At 36.3% G+C, this 23,977-nt stretch overlaps 2 protein-coding genes across 8 annotated transcripts in view; one reads left to right on the forward strand and one right to left on the reverse strand.

Moving 5' to 3' along the window:
- Positions 1 to 395, reverse strand: part of LOC129276899 (pre-mRNA-splicing factor CWC22 homolog) — a 4,512-nt gene extending 4,117 nt beyond the window's left edge. Inside the window, exon 1 of the mRNA XM_064109171.1 lies at positions 375 to 395. Within this exon, the coding sequence (XP_063965241.1) occupies positions 375 to 395 (21 nt within the window). The remainder of the gene's footprint in view (positions 1 to 374) is intronic.
- A 3,134-nt stretch (positions 396 to 3,529) lies between these two features.
- The window catches only part of LOC129276897 (lisH domain-containing protein ARMC9-like), a 42,031-nt gene continuing 21,583 nt past the window's right edge, over positions 3,530 to 23,977 (forward strand). For 3 of the 7 annotated variants that reach the window (XM_064109292.1, XM_064109297.1, XM_064109294.1), the window contains exons 1-14: positions 3,559 to 3,745; positions 6,236 to 6,375; positions 7,004 to 7,126; positions 8,344 to 8,520; positions 9,720 to 9,899; positions 10,719 to 10,895; positions 11,489 to 11,563; positions 11,984 to 12,070; positions 14,748 to 14,788; positions 15,729 to 15,749; positions 21,017 to 21,122; positions 22,117 to 22,215; positions 22,916 to 23,009; positions 23,453 to 23,576. In XM_064109292.1, coding sequence (XP_063965362.1) covers positions 6,298 to 6,375; positions 7,004 to 7,126; positions 8,344 to 8,520; positions 9,720 to 9,899; positions 10,719 to 10,895; positions 11,489 to 11,563; positions 11,984 to 12,070; positions 14,748 to 14,788; positions 15,729 to 15,749; positions 21,017 to 21,122; positions 22,117 to 22,215; positions 22,916 to 23,009; positions 23,453 to 23,576 — 1,382 coding nt within the window. In that variant the 5' untranslated portion in view covers positions 3,559 to 3,745; positions 6,236 to 6,297. Of the gene's footprint in view, positions 3,764 to 6,235; positions 6,376 to 7,003; positions 7,127 to 8,343; positions 8,521 to 9,719; positions 9,900 to 10,718; positions 10,896 to 11,488; positions 11,564 to 11,983; positions 12,071 to 14,747; positions 14,789 to 15,728; positions 15,750 to 21,016; positions 21,123 to 22,116; positions 22,216 to 22,915; positions 23,010 to 23,452; positions 23,577 to 23,977 lie in introns of all 7 variants that reach the window. The other 4 variants (XM_064109298.1, XM_064109295.1, XM_064109296.1 and 1 more) reach the window with 3 other exon arrangements.

Below are 23,977 nucleotides of genomic sequence, written 5' to 3' on the forward strand. Positions count from 1 at the left end.
ATTTTGCAAAGGTAGTTAATAAAGAACATAGAGAAAGGGAGAGAGAGAGGGGGGGGGGGAGATAGGGGTGCAACTCGTGAAGAGCAAAAAAGCGGGCTTCTACTTCCTTTGCCTTCCCCCTAAGTTCCCTCTCATTTTCGCTCCTTTTCCCTTCTCTTTCTCTCTCTCCTATTTTTTTTTCAGATTTTCCTCTCCATTTCACTTTTATTTCTTTCCGTCTATCTTTTCCCTTCTCTTTCCCCTCTTCATTTTCCTTATTTTTCTTTCTCTTTTCGCGTTCATTCTCTATCTCTCTCCTTTCTTTCACTTTTTCTGTTCATTTTCCTGTTCTCAATCGCATATAATAGGATTTTGGAAGGGCGCTATAGGCCTACCCAATAAGTGTGACACGACATTTGGTCCTACAACAACTGATCCGGACTTATTTTTTTCTAAGATGTAGGGTTAAGGGGTTTTATGTTAGGTTTAGGGTATTAAATTCAGGGTTGAAATTGGTCATCTGTTTCCGGATTGTCGCCTGAGCATGGAACCCTATTGCAGTAGAAGCGTCATTTCACTTACAGATCGTGCGAGGTGCGCTCCCTAGGGGCATGAGGGAGGGGGGTGCAGGGAGGGGGAGTTAATTCCACCCTCCCCCGCGAAGCGCGAAGTTTTCGATGTCTCATCAAATTCAAATCATAAGAAGACGTTTCTCTCGCGTCTCGGCTCGAATTCGATTGACTTACTGTGATTAAGAAACTTGTTTTCGAAAGAAATTATGAACGGTCAAAAAGAGACAAGATTAAGGAATTAAAAATAATATCTCTTCCCTCGAGAAGCGCGGAAGACAAAACTCTCTATCAAATTTTACAAAAAGAAAATGACATTCTTGGAGTCGTATCAAATGCCTAACTTGGTGAGATCAGATTTTATAACAGCAAATCAAGCCCGACATTTTTTTATCTTTAACTCGCAAATAATATAAGAGTTGAAGACGGGTATGAAGGGAAAAGATATTTTTTATTCAATTTTGAGGGGGGCTTGATATGTCGTATCGCATAAAATTAATAAGAAGTTGTGAGCGAGCGAAGCGAGCGAGCAAAAATTTTTATTACAAAAATCCAAGTCCCTTATAGATTTTGACAAGTTTTGGAGTCGTATCAGATGCCTAACTTCGTCAATGCGTGCGCGTGTTTGTTGCGAGCGCGAAGCGCAAGCTGTTATCTTATTATTATTTTAACCTAATATCAGACATTCTAGGCCTAAGGACATTTCGTCATCTTATGAAAATGATGATCTTCCTATTCCTCTTCCTAGGCGCGATATGTTTATATTCCTTTCTGAAAAAGGGACAAATTTAGATATCAGGAATTCATAAAAAGTTTATCATCATTGTTATTAATGTAATAAGCCTATAATGAGTGCGTGAAATTTGTGGAATTTGAGGGATTTGAGGCCTGGGAAACTGTATATTTTAAGCACTTTTGTATTTATGAATAGGATTCATGGGTTGGTATATTTTTAACAAATAATGCGAGGGAAAATGGGAGGTTTTAAGTAGTTTGTTATAGAATTAATTATAGGTATGCACACTGTTAGAAAAAACAGAAGATTTTCAAGAAGAAAAAAACAAAACAGATTTTCCAGAAAGAAAAAAAAACAAATCATTCTGTAAATTGTTATAACAGGAAAGATTTTGTACATTATTCTACAATTTTACAGAACAGGTCTGTTTTTAAAAAGGGGAAAGCAGTTATATTACAATAAATTAGCAAGGTTACATACACCAAATACAATTTGTCTGTAATTTTACACAAATGCATGTAAGCTAGATTACACAGTGCAGTAAGATTACAAGTGTTCTCAAGACTCTGGTGCAGGAATTTTTGTTTTTTTACGTAGAAATTTTCTAACGGTGCATAACTCACCAATCAAAATGCAAGCGCGCTCATATGGGCCTCAGTCATTTTTGACAATCAGACACATGAAAGGATATTTTGAGAATCTTATGAAATACACAAAGAGAATAGGTAGGCCTACTTGGCAAATCAAATAATGCGAGCGCACAGCGCAAACTGCAAATGTTGATATTCACAACATAAAACGGACATTATTACAGAGCACTAAAAAAAAACAATTAGTAAATCAAACAAAATAATGAAAGCTCGATGTCCGAGCTTAAATATGTTTTGTATATTGACTTCAAATCTTGATATGTTAAACTACATATCAGCCTATTGAGCAAAATGTATCTCATCGAACAGTTGTTGTTTTATTTGAGTGGAGTCATATTTTGTGTTATGAATATTTACGCCACAGGCAATGCAAGCGCGTAGCCGCGAGCGAAAATTTACATGAAATGGGCATGAAATATACCAAAAAAATGTTTTTCAAGTCTTCCCCTGACCTTATTTTATTCACTCGTCTTCCTCCTCTTATTTTTCTTCGTCTTTTTTCCTCTTTTCTTTCTTTTTTCATTTTTTGCTCCGCCAATGGGGGGGGGGGGGGGGGGAGGGGGCCGGGCCCCTCGGCCCACCTGGATCCGGCTATGCTTATAGTGTATTTAGCACGGCACAGTGTTCTTTTGCCTGTCCATTGAACAGGTACTTGCTAAAATGGCTTTCTGGAAGTTCCAGCCAAGAAATAGCAAATGAACGTTTACTTGCTCCATAAAGCGCGGCCAAAAAATATTTGTGTCATCAATTGCCAGAAAGAGAACAGATTACTTTTCAAACTTTAGGCCTTCATACCTATAGTTATTGCTTATTTTCTACTCTAATATTCATGTGCGTATATATACTCTGCATTCTGGCGTGATCCTTTAGCTGGGGAGGGGGTAAAGGGAATAGAAAAACGCGTGTTAAGCCGGGAAAGGCGATTTCCTATTTTCCCCAGAGAGCGCGGAAGCAAACATTGTTGTTGGCTAACTTATGAAGCTAGAATACGTCGATCTCGTTTCTTTTGAGAAAAAAAAACCTAAATCTACCCTCCTTCCCTTAAGTCCCCCCTTCCTTTTTTTTTCTTCTTTTGGGACGTTTTTTTGGGTGGGCGACCGTCCCAAATGCCCCCCCTGCATGCCGGGCCTGCATTGCCAAAGGAAACCAAAACCCAAGAAGAGATCAGCAATCTTATTATATTGGAAAGAGTAAAATGAGAGGAACATAATTTTAAAAAAGTTTCATCAAAATTTCCCCTTTTTTCATTCTCTTGGGCTGTTTCCATCCCCTCTCCATCATTTTCTTCCCCTTCCTTTCCTTCTCTTTCTCCCTCTTTCCCGTCCTTTTCTTTCACTTCTCTTTATATATATATTTTTTTTGGGGTGGGGAGTCTGATTCGGAGACCAAATTTATAGTCTAATCCCAGACAACTTGAAGTTCATAAATTCTTACTTTTTGACCATTTTTTTACACTGTTTCTGCTGCAGACATATTTTTTTTCCATAACCTATTTTAATTTTCATACAATGGTCTGAAGTATGTATAGTATCCATGAAGGTTATGATAAAATAAGTTTATTTCATCCATATGTACCTACTACTGTATACTATACTGTGCATAATGTGGAATGTAGCGCGCATGCGCAAAAACGTATTGTGGTGATCTTGATAGTTTACATTCGCAACGATAATATTTGACGCTTTTATTTCAATCTGCTAGTGCTTGAAACATACGAGGCTATACTTTTCGTATCTGAAGCTCAAGACTTTCTATCAAAGAAGCAAGTATTTTTGTGACAATTTCACTTCGCTACTCTCATCACCTAGATGGTAAATACGATTATATGTGTGAGTGATTAGTCTTTGGAAAGAATGAAAACGGCAGCGGGAATTGTTTTGTAGCTAGCCCGTTACACTAGGCATAAGCAACTCTGCCCAGTCCGCTCGTCCTGTCTCCAGCATAACCCCTCCTGTGCTGCTGTGTGTGCTGAATTAGTGATTGGCTTGGCAATGTTTGGACATTTTGTTTGCCTACTTTCTCTTCACCTAGTTGATAAATGCTTGATTTTTTTGCACAGCCAAATACTAGACCAACTAACAGTTGTTCATCATTTGCCTAGCCCAAATCCAAAAATTTCAAATTGAATTTGAAATTTTTGAGAATGATTTAAATGTTGTTTGTGTCGCGCTAATAATTGCTAACGTTAGTTGAACTATGCCTATGGCATGCCTATAGGCTAGGTAATGTCCCCCAACACCCATTGGTCTGCGCACACACGTATCTGCGCGATTCGAGTAATTTAAGAAGATATACAATGTCAGCCACAAACTTTACACATGCAATAGGCCTACATAGTCATAGACAGATTCATTAATAACAATATATTCAACTAAAAATGATGGGAAAATATTGAATTTCAGGCATTTCATTTGACAGCTAAAAAAACATGCAGCCTTTCTAATCAAAATCGTTGAATCGTGTGTAAAGTGAATGGGTGTGCAGACATGGGGCACCATTTTTTTGTTTGATCTGAAAATGACTGTCCAGTGTCCAATGGCAATATAATTTTGTCCAAGAAAATCGTATACCATATTTATTTCAAATTTTTATGAGATCATAATCAGTAGAGTAGAGGCACTGATCCAAAAATGAAAGAAAACAATAGAGACAAATCATGTCTTGATAACTTGACATTGTCCTGGTTTTTCTTTTCACTTCCCCCTGCAGGACATAGACAGTAATTATGGGAATTGAGAGTGTTGAGAAAAGATTCTGTGACCTCAATTCCCTCTACATGTACATGTAGTTCACCGTTTATTTGATATGACTTGCTGTCTTCCTATGATCTTGTTATGAAATTAATTTGAAACCTGATGGGCGGTATATGGTTTACACAAACCTGGTTTGACTTCGACCACACTTGTGTGGAATGCCTATTGTCACCTAATTCATGAATTAGAAATTATTCTCATATTGCTACAAAGAGTTGTCAAAACTATTATAGAGTAATGAAACGGTCAAGAAAAGGGCAAGAGTTCCATATGCACCCCCCACTTAAATTGAAAATAAAAACATGGAGAAGGTTCAGAATAATATATCTAGGCATAATATAGAACATATATGATGGGGGAGTGGAAATACATACCAAAATATGGCTTTATTCCGTCAAATTTCGAGCAGGATTTAGTGCGTGTAATTGTCCATAGACATCGGTTTATTTAGTCAGTAAAGGGTCTGTGACTCTAGACTAGTCGAACTATCAGCTGATAATCGTTGAAATACCCCTTCCGGTATCAGCACTTCTCGCTAGCATAGCGGGAAGAGGTCTTGACTGCAGATAAAATGAGGTGAGTTCGAGTCCCAGCTAAGGTAAGCAACAGTAAAAATCTCTTTGGATACTTTGAGATCTTTAACTTAATTTTTGTTTCTTCGTACCTCAAATATAATGTGAGAAGAAAGTTGGGGGTGCGGTTTATAGTCCGTTACTTACGGTATTCCATGAAATAAGCTGATTATCCCTGTTATTTACATTTACATCACCATTGTTTTTCCTGATGTCTAAGCCTAAAGTTGACCCAAGATTAAGCTTTTGTTGATTAGTTTTAACTGCGCTCTCATTCAAAAAAAGAATATATGTGGCTTTTGCGCTATAAATCAATATTTTCTTATGAAAATAATGAGTTTATTTTATTATTTTTAGTAGATAATGCCTTATATTTAAAAGATTTTAGAAAAATTCATATAACTTATAAGGCTGATAACAGGATAGAACAAATTTTGTACATGTAAGTGCACTCAAGCTGCCACCTTTTTTATGTTAGAACTGATTTTGCTTGACACAAGATAAAGAAATAGAACTGCGCAATTTCAAAGGCTGCCCATCAGCCAAAACTCTCCTCAGTGATACATGTGTGGTGTGATATACGTTTTTTCACTCACCACAGGAAAATCATGATATCAACTCCAAAACCCTCTCTGAAATGTCCAATTTTGCCCTTAAAAAATATGGAATCTGCGCCGTATTTCCAAACCATGTGAAGGGTCAACTAAGATTTTAAGAAACAGGGTTTTGGGAAAAATGCGCTGAACACAAAGAAATCTGATATTTGTTCTAAGTTTGCATAATGTTAAATCCAGGGTTGAAGTTAGTCTTTCAATTAGTGAGTGGAATTCATAGCTGAGCAATTGTCGCCAGAGCAAATGTCATGGAATCAAGTTCAGTGATGGCTCAACTTGTATTTGTAATTACAAGTACATGTACTTCACTTGTTCACTTACAGTATTCACATATTGTTATTTGTGTTGCTTCTCTTTTACAGGTATAAAGACGATGCTGTAAATTTGAGGAAAAGAATAACTGTTGAATGTGCTGTGCTGCTCCATGATGGGGTCTAAACGAAATGGAAGTGCCATGACAGTTGTAGCCTTTGAAGGAGAGTTGAATGGTATTGTAAAGGAGGTGAGTTTTAAACATTTTGAAATCATATTACTGTACTTCAGACATGCCAAATCTCACGCATTAGGTGAGATTCGCGCATTAGGGACTCTTGCTCACCCCCCCCCCCCCCCAAACGTTCTCAACACCCATTCTCATATGCATTGACTACGCTATGCCTCGTAATCTCGTACCGAGTTCCGTTTCCCTGCCTAAAGTCTCGTGCAACGCTTGCATCTCTGCTGTACTTCCATGAAGGTGTCACAAACTTCAATGATTTTCAGGTTTGGTGTTGGTGTTGAGAGCATGAAAAAAACCTGCCGAGCCTTTATTTAGGTTGGTTCAGGAGATGATACCGATCATCATGATATAGACAGTAGTGCTCGTCGATATTTGGTTTCAATGTTAGTCAATTATAACGCAAAATATCGTGAAGTCTGAAAAGTTGATTACATGTATATACGTTCAATGTGAACTATTATTCTGTGATCTTGAGCAGGAAGGGGGGAAATGAAAGGAAGACTTTCATTGTTGCTTGTCCATGAAGAGCAGGCATTTGGGTATCAAACTCTGAGTTAGTTTAAAGCAAACACATTTTTGTTACTTTGAATATGAAGAATTTTCCTATTTCCCTTTTTCGTCTGTCCATTAGTACCTGGATTTCTGTGGTTTGGAACAATCACATAAAATCTTTGAAGCAGAGACCAAAGCCAAAGGCCGTCCGATAGAACAGCAATTGAAAAAGCCATGGAACAGACGAAAGGCAGATCTTCAGGTATTTAAAATCCAAACTAGAGCTTAAAGAGAAAGCTCCCCCTGTGTATTTGAGTTTTTGTCAGACGTGTATCAATCAGATATGATTATTTACGTCTGGGACCGACCTTTAACGTCACCATCCGAAAGACGTGACCGGGGCTCGAACCTCTGCATCAATTTGTAACTTCCCCACACAGCTTGGATTACAGGCGCACGCCACAACGCCCAGTTGTGGCCCTGGTTATAATTTGGTTCTTATAAAAGCAGAAAAATGAGAGAAAATATTAGTGAAGGTTTCATGAGTCAAAGACAAACAAAGTTATGAAAGTTTAAACTTTTGATTTTATGACATCACAGATGAGCAGGTGTATATGTCATGTGATATACATTTGAAACAATGTCTTTTTTCTACAAAAAAAAATATAGAAATTAAATTATTTGTGTGTTGGATATATCATCAGACACATCAATTCATACCCCCTTCTACAAGATTTTTTTTTTATTTGTCATGTTCCATTGATAAGAATGGAAGTTATATTACATGATTTTATGGGGTGCTGCTCGCATATATGTCATCATAAATTCTTAATTTTAAAATGTCATAACTCTCTTATTTTTAATGGATTTTCATCAAACCACCAATGTGTTTTAAATAATTTTTCTTCTTTTGTTAAAGCCAACTTATTGACAGGGTGAACTCCCCCTTTAATTTGAATCGTAGTGTGTGTCGTGTGTCAAGTCATCTATTCTGATATAAAAATGGATAAACAAGAAAAAAATAAATGTGCACCTTATTTGTTTTGTTTTTCCTTTTCGTAGAGGACCATGTTTCTCATCTTAACCATTTGTTTAACAATTTGTCTGATTTAATGAGATCGATGATCAGTTCAGTGGTCATGGGTCATAGAGGTTTATGCAACAGATTTAAAGATACAATAAAAATCACATGAAACAACAAAGAACATGTGAACCACACTACAAACGGACTTGTTTAACAGTAATTTGTTTATCTTCATAAATTTGCTCATTACTCTAATTATACATTTTCCTGAAAAATTGTATGATAGATATCTTTTGTTTTATGATTCTGTGTTAGTTTTGCTCCATTCTAGTAACATTTTATTTTCTGTTACCAGTAATAGAGTTTACCTTAAAGCATTTTATTGTCCCAAGTCCAAACATCTGTTTTAATAACAATACAAACCGTGTTTTCCCTTCTTTTTTTACATGATACAGTCTGACTTACTCGCTCTTTTCAAGACTGGAGCTAGGTATGAATTCTTTGCTATATGGGATGATAACATTCCTGAGCAGGTCAGAAGCAACGATCCAGTCTGTAAGAAACTTGAGTTCTACCTCAACATCTACTTTGCAATATTTCCGATCAAATACCAAATGATGACGGGCAAGAAGGTGAGATTTATAGGCCTGGTATTCTTAAAAGACATTGTTTTGTAGCATGGTACAAAGAATGAATTATACATATCTATAATTTGTATAATTTGGTGTGTATGATACTATCGTGGATCCCAGCAATTCTATTGATTTTGAGGTCAGAAGGTCAAAGGTGAAGTTGCCACCTTCCACTTTTCTTGCTTGGCCAATATGACCGATAACTCTATTTTCTGTGTTACAGGCGTATTATGTGCTCGCCATAGCGACTTTCTTGTTGTACATAAGTTTTCATTGTGTACACTATTAAGTTAAGTCCAATTATGAATGCATGTTTTTGACAAAGGGCGCCTAATTGAAGTACAAAAATGCAAGAAGGCTGCATAACCCATGGTTTTGTACCATGGTACAATTGAAACCTCTTTTAAGAATACGGGCCATAGAGTACTGAAGCAATTACAAATTACCAAAAATCCAGCATTTTTATACCTTATTTTGGCGGAGCATGACAAAAAACATGCCCAATTCATATTTTGTGGGAATCGGATCATGGGGCCAACATTTGGCGGTATGAATACCTACTTTAGCCCTATTCAAGTCAGTGTAAATTAACCTTGTTCAAACCTAGTCTATGTACATGGATTCATTGGGCTGATTACTTATTTAGCCATTTATTGAGCCTCCATGAACCAATTCATGTTTAACTTGATGTGTGGAGGTTCTTCATGATGCTCTATTAAATATAGTCATGAAAATGCTGAAATTAATGAGAGAAAATTGATGACATCACACTTTGGTAAGCTAATGGAATGTCAGGATGTAAATTTTACTCTTTCCCCAAAAAATACTTTTGAAAGACTATGATAACAGTTTGATTTGATAATATGGCAAGAAGTTTTTGAAACTCATTTTATCTACATAAAACATGAATGTGTATACAAATGGATTACTAGCGTTGTGAATGTTACAATAAACACTAGACGAATTCTATAGTAATCACTGTAATTCACTAGAAATATACTTTAGTCCAGTTTAATCTGAATATATGTAATTAAAAGAATGATTAAACCAGAATTTCATGCTTATTATTACACTGTATATCTTCTGTGGACAGTCATGATTTACAATATTCTCATCGTAAAGTATTTTCTTTCATATTTTCTGATTCAAACCATGATAGTGACAATACATACTGTCTTCTTCATGCATTTTGTTGTTAGGGTCGAATTAAGCTAGATGAGGCAATGGAAGAATTCAAGAAGTATTTGGAGACGGGTGGAGCATCTTTGAGTCAGACGACAGAGTTCCTTCCGTTCTATGCGCTACCATTCGTACCTGATCCTACCAAACATCCCTCGTATAAGGAACTCTTTCAAGACAGTTGGGTACCTGATCTACAGGTAAGACTATACATGTAGACGGTGACACAATTGCTCCGGGCTTTATCTCATGTAAAATGTAGGGTTAAAGTTGCAATAGCGTTTTATGTTGGGATTAGGGTTAAGTTTAGGGTAGGGCATAGTGTTAAATCTAGGGTTGAAATTTGTCATTCAATTAGTGTGTGGAATTTGTAGCCGAGCAATTCTTGCTGGAGCAAATGTCATGGAACCCTATAGACGGCCTACTAATCTATAAACTATTATGAAAGGTGTAGATAAAAGTACATAATCAGATCCTATGGGCATTTTGAAAGCTGGAAAGTTGGGGGATGGGTAGCCTTTTAACAAGGCCTTCAAGCTGGATAAATGGTTAACATTAGAAATCTAAATCGGGTTCCTAAAAGGCCTATTGGATGGCTCATTTCACATGGGCTTGAATGATTAGTCTTTTCGTAGTAGTTGCTCAGCTTCCAATTTGTATGTTATTTCAGACACAGGCCTTGTCTAAAGGCTAGGCGATTGGGGACACTGCTGCTGATTTCATACTTGTGATGAAATCGGCATGCATGCATGATAAAATCTATCTATGATTGTAAAACTGCAAATATTGCCAAATTTTCAAAGCAGAACATTATTTGAAGGAGGAGAGAGAGAGAGATGGAAGGGGACATCGAGGAAAGAAGGTTTAGTGTGTATTATATAATTAGAAAGGATGTGATAAACAATTTTTTTGTGATCGTTCTTTTCCTTTGGAAGTTAATTTCTATTGAGAACGTGTTAATCCAGATTTCCGTTTTTGTGGTTAAATCATTAATCAAATTGTCCCCTTGTTCATGTCAGGTACGGCTGGAGAAGTTTATGGCTATCACCCTCCCGGCTCACCCTCAACCAAGGTTGTTTGAACTCTATCAAGATATGAACAGCAAGAACTCTGAGCAGCTGCAGAAACTACAGAATGCCATCGTAGATGCAGAGAAACGCAATATGACATACGTCAAGAGATACAACAAAATACAGGTTCGCAAGTCAAGAACAAAAGTTTGTCTCTTAGCACCTAGTATGTACAAATATCATTCTTTGGCATGTCTCATTACATTTTGTGATGCACACATTGACAGACATGCCAACTGTTTCTTTTTTTTTGTGGGGGAGGCATATGTGTTCCTTTTTGCTTGGCTAGGAATAAAGCAATTTTTCTTTTAAAACTTTTTTGTTACATTTAAATGAGATTTATGATCTTGGGAGTATTTGCCATAGTTATGTATTATGCATGATCTGCTTTCTGTAGATAGAACTGCTCTGCCAGTGCTTGGTTCGGGGCTTCCACAATTATTTACAATTATCAGACATGCAGATCTCTCTGGCCCCATACCGTGTCTTTTTATGCGTTATCGCACGAGCCTCCTCGGTAGAGTAGTATCTTTTGGTAAAAGCTATTATCTACAAAATGTTGGCATGACTATCCCCGAACCGTATTAGCAGGATGGCCTCAATTTTTAAGAGAATACCTGACATTTCGAACCCATGTTTTTTAAGTCACATCTCTTCAGGAGGATGTTCAGGCATTTTGGGTTCAAAGGGTTAATTATTTATTTAATGTTGTTCTGCAGGCGGATTACCACAATTTGATAGGCATTACGGCAGAACTAGTAGACTCATTGGAAAGCTGTATCAAAGGAAAAACGGTAATTGTACATATCTTTGCTTATTTCTTGTATCCAATCAAAACATTTATGTCTTGAGAAGGTGTTTATACTCTTTGAGTTATATTTGGTTAGGAATATGTTATCAGTATCTTTGTTATGTTTCTAACTGTATTGCTTGGTACTAAGTCATAAATTAATTTGTGTTATTTTTTTGTTTAATGTTGTATTGCATACGAGTTCATTACACAAACAATCAGTACTTGAGTTAAAAGTACTAGAAGAAATGTAGTTACAGTAAACACTGATTTCATGAGAAATTTTGTAAAACCAAGGTTAATTTGTCACCTTATCATCTTCGAGATACAGATAAATTCACTAAACTTTGTGAAATAATGAAATCTCAGCTTTCAGTATTCCATGACATGTTTCACCAATATTCATTTGATGTATTCTTCATAGGTAACTCCTGAATATGTTCAGATGGTATGTCAAAGACTCTTCTCAAACCAGTTGAGTGAATCGGTCGATGTCACTAGACCTCCAACGGTAAGATTTCAATTACAACACCAGTTTAAGGGTAATGTCATTTCCATTAAAAAAAATGAATAGCAAATGCAGTGTACAAGCTTGCAAAGAAGGTTCCTTAGTTACGTTTGGGCTCATTCTGTCTGCATGTGTTTTGATGTCTCATTGAATGCATAGCTGATTGATTAGCTGAATATATCTGATTAAGTCATATTGTCCGCCCCCCTCCCCCGTTAAGTAATGATTAAAGAGTTGGAGAGGATAGAGTTTTAATACCTTCTCAACCTTTTTCTTTACTATAATTGGAATATTTGACAGAATAATGAGGATTTATACCCAATATTTTTGTTATATAAGCCTAGTGCAAAGGAAAAGAACAGCTAGAAAATGTATTAATTTTATCGGATTGTAGTGGAATCATCAATACATTATATATTAAATTCCTTCATTCTAAATAATCCTCCCTTTACTATCTTGTCTCCTAGAGAATTTTGAATGATATTTCAAAATGATGAAGCGTTGTAAGGAAATTCAATATCAATAATGAAATGTGGTAGACACAAATACCGTAAGTAACGGTCTATTAACCGCACCTTTTTCACGGCAGGATAGAAGCAAAAGTCGGGGGTGCGGTTTATCCAACACATCGAGTGGCCGGGCGTAGCCGCCCAGGGCAATGTCGTTTAGAGGGGTATGAGCTGCGGGTAATGAGAAGCGATTATAACAAACGCACCCACCTTCATGACACTAATTTTGACTTTATTCTCGGTTCAAAGCAGCGAAGTTCCCTGGCTAAGTTCAAAGAGAAGCCAAGCATGCTCGGTAATATTTTGTCACAGCTGAGCGAGCGCGAGAGTTGAGTTAGCTGAGCTAGCTTGCGTTGTATTGTGGTTACATTGCATAGAGATGTATACTAATTATCTCTATGTTACAGTGCGACTTAAGCTGGCGCTATTCATTTTAACCCTCGATCCCCTCCAAAGTCCCATTTCGCGCCAGCTTATTTTTTCTTTCCCATTTGCTTTTCATAAGATACCATGTACACCACGCAACGAGAGAGACGGCACGAAGCCGTCAAAACAACTGTAAAAAATGCAAATTTCTTTGTTTCTTGAACCTTCCTGTAATCCCGTATCCAAAATTCATGCTAAGACATCGAATGCTAGACAAATTCTGAAAGTGATTGTGAGTTTGTGATGCAAGAAATGTGAATGTTTCTTCCTCCTACGGCGGGAAAGACACAGATCATTATTTGATAAGATGTACTGGTACCGTATCGTAGTTTGCAATGTACAAGAACGGCAGTGCTGTGTGTGTGTACACTGTGACTGTGAGGTGAGTGAATGTGTAAGTGGCCAATATTGTCGGGACCTTTCTTTCTTGCAAACATTTGTAGATGAATTGATCAAGAACAGCAGATTTCCGCATACCGGTAATCTCTTTTTTTTTTTAGTCCAAAGTTGGGGGTGCGGTTAATCCACGGGTGCGGTTTATAGTCCGTTACTTACGGTATGTATTTTTATAGTTGTTAGGCTTCTATTATAGATATATGGACTGCTTTGAGAGGCATGGTTGTTTCTAGGGGCTCAAGGGGACCACAACGCGACTATGCCCGAGGGCATGGTCTGGCCGATGCGGTACCCGCGAGCCGAATTGAAACAACCATGTCTCAAATATAAAAGCAGTCCATATATATTTTATGAACCGAATTATTAAACATAAACGTTAGGGCCTGGTCTAGGTTTAGATCTAGTAAAACTAAAACAAAAAAGCCTGCCCCTGGCCTAGGCCCAAAGCTAACGTAAGGTCTAGGCCCTAGGCCCTTACTTAGCCCTGCCCTGAAGTTTGGTCTCAAAATCGAATATCAAAGCAGTTCCCGAGCAGTTCATACCGATAGGCCCTACTAGGCCTAGGCTAGATATTTTTAGGAACCAAATTAGGGTCTGATTCTGAATAGGGTCTAGGGCCTACAGTGTAGCTAGATCTAAAGTTCAGTCTTGAAATTTAGACTAGAGTATAATCTAACGTTAGATCTAGTCGACTAAACCTACGTCCTAACGTTAGATCTAGAGTCTACTCTTAACTTCTAAGCTAATGACAATTAACATTAGATCTACCCGTCCTAACGTTGTCGTTTGTCAATACCTAACTGTCCCAGGCTACGGTTAAGTAACGACATGAACGAGTTAAACGTTTATTGTTAGAAAGTGCAGTGACCGTCTAATCTTTTCACCTGACTCACCTTTTGCGAGCATGGATTTGAGCGAACTTCCCCAAGACTTGATGATTGATATACATCCGTTATGTCCTTAATAAGCTAGTTTTATTTTCAATAAATGCCATATATTTTAACAGGAATTAACAAGCAAAAGTCAAAGATCGGCATCGTTCCATCGATATGTCATATCCGCTGCGCGCACTTGCGCAATAAGCGCATAAATGCGCGAATTGTCTAAAACTTTCGATCAAATCGCACGGATATTTATGGTATCCGTAATCACCGCAGAAAGCAACATTTTGCATGCAATCAAATGGGGATTTCAGCCAAATTTTGCTATGCCCGTCGTTTAGGGGCGGATCAGGGGGCAACGGGCAAGTCATTTTAGGTAAAATCTACTTGTATGCTTTTGAATGGACGCCATGATTTTGTTAACGAAAATAATGATTAGGTTTACTTTGCTTTGTTTTATTTTTACAGGCTGCATCAGTATTGAAAGTCTCAATGCAACCTCAACATAGGTAAGAGATTGACTTTTTTTTTTGGTGAAGATTGAATTTCCCCTCTTTCTTACGAACATGGTAATAGTGGGTAGATACATAAAGCTTTTCAAATTATGATTTAGACATTGAAGATCACTTTTAATGTCTCAATTCCAGAGACATGTAGTTACTTTTGATATTGATTTTGAGGCACTGAACGAATACTTTCTTGTGATGTCACTTTTGGATAAGTGAGGTTTCATCAATTCTCTTGCTATACATTGCGAGTGTGCCTTGTTATTCATTTTTTTGCCAATGAAATGTTCTCATGATAGAAAGAAAGAATATCAACTTGATTATTGTCGCAACCCTGGAAGGACTGAGGGGGGCAGTATGCCTCCCTTCAGTGTTCCACACCATTATTCTACAAATGGTGTAACTTCTGAAGCTTTCCATGGCAAAGAAAGAGAGTAGTTGTTTCATGGTACACTAAGTTTTCTTTTTGAGCATACGTTGGTCCTGAAAAGGACCACCCAAACGTTTTGACATGTGTATTCTTGTCATCTTTAGGACCAATATATGCCCACGAAAGAATAAATGGTGTAAACATGAAACCACTACACTCTAAAAAATGCGCAATTTAAGGCCTTTTTTTAAAGTCTTCTGCAATTTTTGACACAAAACTCCCTTCAATGGTTCCACATTATTCTGAACAGTGCAATTTATGATACAAAACTAAAAGCTGAGGTATACCACTGCAATGCCACGTTGCCACATGAATGCCCCATTTTTTTTTTTGTTTTTTTTTTTGGTACAAATTCATTTAATTTAGCTTGATTCCTGAATTTGTATCATTTTGAAGTGATTTATCTGTATCATGTGTAAAGGTGGTAGTGGTGGTGGTCTGGTGGGGAATATGTATTTATTTTGCTGTTTAAAATTGATCATTTGTTGTTTTACTTGTTAATTCTTATTATAGTACCATTCCAGAAGAAATAAGGTGAGACAATGCGAACTGACTTTCATCTAACCATTTTCCTTTCTTTTTTCCTTGTTTTAAGCTAAAATTGATAAAAACTCTCTCTTTACATGAATTAATATCTCTCACAGCCTTTTGTACCTGTCTGTTGGAAATCTAAGTACCTGTTGACATTTATGTTGATGTTTGTATTGACACTGTTTGAGCTTCTAACATTAAACAAAAATCATTAATGTTGACCTATCTTTCTTTTGTTTAACCTCTTCTTAAGTTGTGGTAATCTCTCCTAAGTGAAAACAATTTTTATTGAATCATCAATATGTAACATTGGATTGTTAGATGATACTCAAATGATTATCAAAATGTTTGAATTCAGCTCATTGAATCATTGCCGAACCCATATTGATATAATTTGCTATTTTATCATAGCATAATGAAAGTGGCTATTTTAAAATCACAATTGAAAGCACACCAAATAATAGGTTTTCTTATTTATCTCTCCTATTGAGATGCAGCCATTGGGGTTTTGCTCTGAAACTGCCTGTAATTTTGAGACTGTTTTCCATTGATTTTAAAGGGGAAGTTCACCCTAACAAAAAGTTTATTTGTTAAAATAGCAGAAAATATAAAAACAAAATATTTCTGAAAGTTTGAGAAAAATTCATCAAAGAATTAAAAAGTTATTAGAATTTTAATTATTTGATTTGTGACGTCTGTCATCACATGCAAGCAACATTCCTACATAGTAAATGGTAAAAAAATAAATGTAATGTCATTTTCTTTGAAAATTCAAAATGGTTTTTACTTTACCTGTTGTATATCAATAGACAAATTTCACAACCGATCATGAAAAGAAAACAAAAATAAGTCATCAGGAACCTTAAAAAAATTACATAACTTATGGGGCAGCTGCACGTTTATGACATCACGAATCCAATACTTAAAATTCTAATAACTTTCTTAATCTTAATGGATTTTCCTCAAACCTTCACCAATATTTTTCATTATTTTTTCTACTATTTTTACAATAAACTTTTCGTCAGGGTGAACTTCCCCTTCAAGGTTAAATTCAAGTTACTCTTATTCAAGTTGTTTTTAAGTTACTGTTATTCAAGTTGTTATTCAAGTTACTTTTATTACTTGTATCTGATGTCCATATAATTTCTGCAATCAATTAAGATATGTTAGTTCTTGAAATAATAATTCCATCCACTTTTTACTCTGGGCAATGTTTCACAAAGAGTTCAGTGTGACTTAGAGTCATGCTTAAATGCCAACGCGCACACGATACATTACCACATTCTTATACACATTAGCGCACATCCTATTCGCGTGATTAGACCAGTGCGGTGATGCCTGACAGAGTCACACTTAAATCTTTAAGAAACACCTCCTGCTCTAGTCTTGTCTGCTTCCTCTTAAAGGAGAATGAAACTCTTGGAGCAAATTAGCTTTTGTGAAAGCAGAAAAATCAAAGAATAAGATCAACAAAAGTTTGAGTAAAATAGGACTAGCAATAGAAGAGTTATGAGCATTTGAATGTCGAGATCACTAATGCTATGGAGATCCTCCCATTGGCAATGCGACCAAGATCTATGATGTCACAGATGAACAACTCTTCCCTTTTGGACACTGAAAATATACCCCAAAACATCTATTTTTGCTCATTCTAATCATAATAGCTCCATGTTCTAATCATATGAAAAACGATTCATCAATGATATAATGTTGTGAAACCTCTGGACTTGTCCTCTCATAAAGAGAACACCTCACCTTGTGATAGACTCTATAAAAGTGAGAATATAAGTGAAATATTACTAAAGTAATGAGGGAGTTGTACGTGTGTGACATCACAGATCTTGGTCGCATTGCCAATGGGAGGAACTACATGGCATTAGTGATCTCAATATTCAAATGCTCATAACTTTCTTATTATTCATTCAATCTTCCTCAAACTTTCAACAATATGTTTCTTTGATTTTTCTCTTTGATATGGATTCAGCTGGTTTCAAGGGTTTCATTCTCCTTTAACAATGCAGCTGCTTTATACATCACTCTTATCACATCTCTTTATCATTGATAAGTTGTACCATATGTACATGTAGTTTCATAATTCAGTGCATAAAACTTCTCTGTTCTCTTTGAAATCTACTCTTGTACGTGATATAGCCTGCTGAAAATCCAAAAGAAGATTCTGAAGTTGAATTTATAAACATACAAGGATTGGAACGAGAAGTAGACTTCCTCAGTCTAATTCCGATTATGAGGGATTATGATTTCTGGGTGATAAAAATAAGTTCTAAGGCCATCTTTTTGTTTAAAGGTCAATTCCACCCCAACAATATATTGATTTGAATAAAAAGAGTAAAAATCAGTCAAGCATAGTGCTGAAAATTTCACAAAATTAGATGTAAAATAGGAAAGTTATGACATTTCAAAGTTTTCCTTAATTTCACACAACAGTTATAGAGTACCGAAGTGTGACATCAGTTGCGATGGTGTCATGGTGGGCTGGTTCTAAACAGAGGCGCAGTTGAAGATCGTCTGTACACATTTGTATTGGCAAATGACTGGCTCGTCTGAAAAATAGGTTTCAAGCGATCATTCCGATAGCAGCCATTTTCTCCTATGAGAAACACACGCTTTCATTCCAGGTTCATAATGTTTAGAACCAGGCCGTCATGACACTATGGCAACTGATGTCATCACTTCAGTACTCTATATGCCCATTCATTAGAATGCTTTCTCTCATTATAATGTGAACTAATTACAATTCTTTCTGATCTTGTGGAATTTCAATGGAGGTTTAATGTATTGTGATTCAATCAAGAGGGTCAATTAATATTGCTAAATCTGTAAAGAGTGAAATATTCTATCATTCATATAATACAAAAGAAATAATGAAACTGTAGCATCATCTGCTCTCTCATTTGCAAATCTGCATAAGCTTAAATGTGCCATCTTCTTTGTTGAAATGGGATGGGAAGATATTTTGTCTTGCCATGGGAACTTAACGCCTTGTAATGTCAACATGGTGAAATCTGTTATTTTGCTAAGTTGACTGATATTTTTATAATAAAAGTTACGTGGTGAAATGGCGATATATATTAGGCCCGTTTTGAAAGTCCATTTTTGATGCACGTGTACACGGCGTGTTTTTCGGTCGTGTACACGTGTACACGTTGTAAACACTCTGAGAGCGAGTTGTTTTCATGTCGACACGGACCTGCATCAACATGTCATTAAAAAGGGGGTCTATATAGCCTAAGTCACGGTTTTAAAGCTTACCAGAGAAGTTTGAAGTATCAATCCACAAAAATTGGTGCAAATTAAAAGTTTACTCAGCTTAGCAGCGCATTAAATTAATAAAGAATGCAAAAGAAAATCAGTGCAGGGCCCTGCTAGCGCCGACGCTCGTTGGATGCGCATTTTGTATACTGTACCGTACGTGCATGCACAGATCGCTGCAGAATGAAGTGTAACTGAAGTTATCGATTGATTTTCATTATTTTGTTGCCAATTTGAGGAGCGTTTGTTTGTAGGCTTGTAGCACATGTGTACGAGCGTATAACACGTAAGTTGTAGCAATGATCGCTGTTGCAATTGGTGATTCTCAAATTGGCTATGAGTGTAATTGAGCAACACTTTCGAGACCGGAGGCGGAGCAGACCCATTTCGTGGTACAAAAACTTGAGTCTCCAGAATGTATGTGGATTAAATCGGCGATTTTGGAAGTGAACTCACTCTAGATTAATTGAAATATATTGACATATTAGTAATTAGAATATGTGCAGTGTCTGAGAACTATGATTTAATGTGAGGCTGTGAGCTTGTTCACTGATTTTGTAGTCCCATGCAAGCTTTATGCAGATGCTACCGTGTACACGGTGATGGAATTTAGTACACGTGCACTGACTTGACCGTGCGTGTACACGTGTACACGTGTACCCGAAACGGGCCTAATATATATGCTATCTTTTAAATCAACTTTATATAAACAGTTTGATGTTGTCATGGTAAGATATGTTAGCTTGCCATCGCCACGTATAAAAAGTGGTATTATGTCATGTTGCGTGACTTTATCTGGTATGGATCTTGCCATGACAACCTGTTTATAAAATAATTCAACACGACAAGATGATAAAACTATGAAGTCAACCTATGTACATGTACATGGACACAAAACTGAAAGTTGAGGTTAAATGTAAATGAGATTTGCTGACATAACAGTTGCATGCTTTTTTACATCACTCCTTCATATCTTCTTTTCTAATGTGTTCTACTACAAGAACCGAAGGGATTATCACGTTTTTTTTCATTCTTCAGTAGATTCTTTCTTTAATTCTGATATGTTTATTTTCTTCAATTGCAATTTCAATTGTTTTCTTCTTTGTTTTAAAATACCATATTCATCCATTTTTCTGCTGTTTATTCATCGTAACTTCCATTTCACTTTGTTCAATTTGTTTTCTACTCATTCGTACATTTGCTCATAATAAGTGGATTGGTGGCAGCAATTGGGCTGTCACACTTCATCCCAAAACCAAGCAATATTTTCTGCAGTTGAAGATAAAGTCAGTGTACTGCAATGGGAAGCCACAAAGAGGGATGACTGTTGCATTTACATTTGGCATATATGCATATGCGACACGTCTACATGCATAAGGGATTTTCTATGGTCTCCCCCTGTCTAGATGGACGTAGATGTATGGAAGCTCACTTTCCCAAAGCTAACATAGAGGGCCTCCTGACGACAAATCTATTACCCAGTGTCAATCCCTCCATCTCCCTGCACTGGTTTGGGATTCAGGAAGCCCTCTATGCTAGCTTTTGGAAAGAGAGCTTCAATACATCAACATCCAATCTGGGGCCCGTTTCATAAAGCTGTTCGTAAGTTACGAATGACTTAACGCACGACTGGTGACCCTTTCTTGTGCTATAAAATGATATATCCCTAAGTAGCTGACTTATGTGTAAGAACATGTTCCAGTCGTTCGTAAAGTTGTGCGTAACTTTACGAAAAAGCTTTATGAAACACCAGCCAGGGCTCCAATCAGGGTTAGCGATTAATTGCTAAATAAAATGACCTCTTGAAATCATCGTTGCGTGTGCATTTTGCTCAATAGACTGACTGGTAACCAATCAGAATTCTTCTTTCAAATTAGCGAGTAATCGTTAACCTTTGTGTTACGGGCCCAGAACTAGGTTTCCTTATGTTAAGGTAAAAAAGAATTGTGGATGTCTATACTCAGCACCATTTTTAGAAGTGTTATGCTTAAATCTTTCAGGGATGCGTTACCTATTCTGCCCTCGCTTGACTACAAGGTTGTAAGGAGAGACATGGTATCGGCTGATGACAGGAGAAAGGCATTACTGCTCCAAGCACTCAGATGGGTAAGGGTCAAGACCTGTTTCGTAATAACATTGTTGCTTGTTAAGTCAATTAGGGTCCTATCTGGCTACCAGGGGGCCGTTTTATAAAGCTGTTCATAAGTTAATGCGACCTTAAGAACGACTGGTGATCATTTCTTACGCGCTTAACCATCGCCAATGAATATATCAAATACCCCAAGAAAGGACCACCAGTCGCTATTAACTTACGAACAGCTTTATGAAACACCCACCTGGTTGGGTCCAAAATAAGATGTCCATGTAAGTATCAACTATTCTATTTCACCTTTAAGATCAATTTACATGTCACTAAGTTTTGGCATGTCAATGTGAGGGGGGGGGGGGTTCTGGTACGTCACAAAAATAGACCAATCCCGATGGAATGACCCATCTTACAAATAATTATGATTGTATTGATCAAACTCAAGTATGGAAATCCTTCAGCGTCCAAATTTTCCATACAGGACATTTCCATAGTGTTCATGCATTTGTAAACAAAGAGGAGCACACACTGTATCGTCAAGATAATTGTGCATGCAGGAATATACAGTGTACGTCAAATTTAGAAATCATTTTGAACGGACTATACATTTTAGATGTTGAGGTTATAGCTTTCCATAGTTATGGTTGATCGTAGCTTATAAGATTTATAATTTGCTGATATACCTTTATTCACATATATTGGTTATTGGTTGTTAAAGCTTTATTTATTCTGCCAATGATATTCCATACACTGTACAGCATTTAACCCGTAGTTTGATAACACTACAGCGTTTAACCCGTAGTTTGATAACCTTGAGTTTTTACTAAAATTGTTCAGTTTATAGCAAAGTCAAATTCTAAATTTGCTTAAACTATTATAATAAGAGCTATTGTTTTTATTGTTCCAGTTTGCAATGTACCATGAATTAATAATAATTTAATATAATTATTTGTCGAGTATTTGACTGTGGTTGATAAAGCTTTTTATTTCTTTTGACAATGAAATCCGATACAGCGTTTGACCCGTAGTGAGCCCGGTGAGCAGAGAGGTGAAGTCATCTCGGCTTATATCAAGAATGATATCTTAGGGTGTGCCCATCAGAATTCTCACAGGGTAAGATATATAACTTTGACTTCAAGGACATGAGAACAGTGGTTTGCTGGTTAGACAAAGATTGTATTAATTTGGTATACAAGCAAATACATGTAGTCTATTAATGCTGCAGTCACATTTCCCCTACTGCGGCCGTACAGCGAGTACAGTCATTTTATTCATTTTTATTCAAACCACTTATATGTAGCTTGTACAAAAATGTTAAAATGGCTGTTTTAGACCCGCCACAGGGAAACGTGACTGCATCATAAAACACCAATGACTAAATCTATTTAGTCTACTAGGAGATTGTCTTATTCTATTGAATGTAACCAAGATGTTAGTGTTTGGGATGGGGGTAGGGTGGGGGTATTTCTGAAATTACTACTATTTGGTGCTGCTGTCATGGTTTAGTTTTTAATATTTATTTAGATTTTAAGCATTAATTGATTGATTAATTGATTGATTTATTTATTTATTTACTATTTATTTATTTATTTATCTATTTAATCATTTATTAATTTATTTATTTATTTACTTATTTATGTATTCATTTATTTATTCCTTATTTATTCACTTATTTGTTTATTTATGTATTTCATTTATTCACTTTTTATTATTTATTGGTATTATTATTTCTTTCATTATTTTGAGCGTATTTCTGAAATAACTTCTTTGGAAAACCTTTGGAAAAACTTTTCATATTTGTCTTTTATAACAGGAGAAGGTGATAGATATTCTAACTGCTGCCTCCGATGAAGTAGTGCAGCAATACATGGCTAGACTGTTCAATGCATTCGCTTCACTTTCAGTTGGTACGTAACACTGTTTATGATGATATTAAAAATGATGATTATGATGATAATCATGATTTCAGTAAATGATGGTGACGATAAGGTCGGTATTGGTAATGATTGCTACAGTGTATAATGAAGATGGTAATGGTGATGATGGCGGTGGTGGTGGTGGTGGTGGCATTGATAGCAATAATAGTTCCTGATGAAGAAGAAGGTGGGGGTGATGATGATGATGATAATGACGACGATGATGACGATGATGATGATGATGATGATGATGACGATAATGATGATCGATGATGATGATGATGGGGATGATGATAATGGTGGTCATAATTATGATGATGATATATTTGATGTTGTTAATGATGTCAATGATGATTATTATTACAGTATTATGAAGTTGAATCACGCTAGATTATACACCATGGTCATTATACATTTCCTTTTGTCCTCCACAGGAAGGACCTACCTTGGTAGATATTCTGAGATTGTTAGTACTCTTCAGAGAGCCCTACAATCTGAAGATAAAGATTCCATTACAAGAGAAAATGCCCTCGGCACTCTCCAGAAACTCAGTCTAAAGTAAGATTTTTTTTTTTTTGCAATAAGATGTAAATTTGTTTAGGTGTATAAAACACATTGTACAGAATTAATCATGTTATGAGAGATACCTTATGAGCGCACAAATTGATTCAAGGTAATGATAGATCAGTAAAGTGCTTAGGGATGTTGTGTCATTGTATTAAGCACAATAAATAGGTGGAGCATTGTTAATATATTTGTCACTAATGATTACAATACGTATTTGGGGCAAGATTTATTATAAACCTTCACATGAGTGTAATTGTTGATACTATTAATACTCCAGCATTATCACTAAGAACTAATTTTTTTTTTTTTTTGTATTGTTAATATTTTATATTCAATTTGTATTGGTTGGTATTTTTTTTATTTCTACAATCCTGATTTCTTTTTTAATATTT

This window comes from Lytechinus pictus, chromosome 14, assembly GCF_037042905.1.
Source record: "Lytechinus pictus isolate F3 Inbred chromosome 14, Lp3.0, whole genome shotgun sequence".
NCBI classification, from domain to species: Eukaryota; Metazoa; Echinodermata; class Echinoidea; order Temnopleuroida; family Toxopneustidae; genus Lytechinus; species Lytechinus pictus.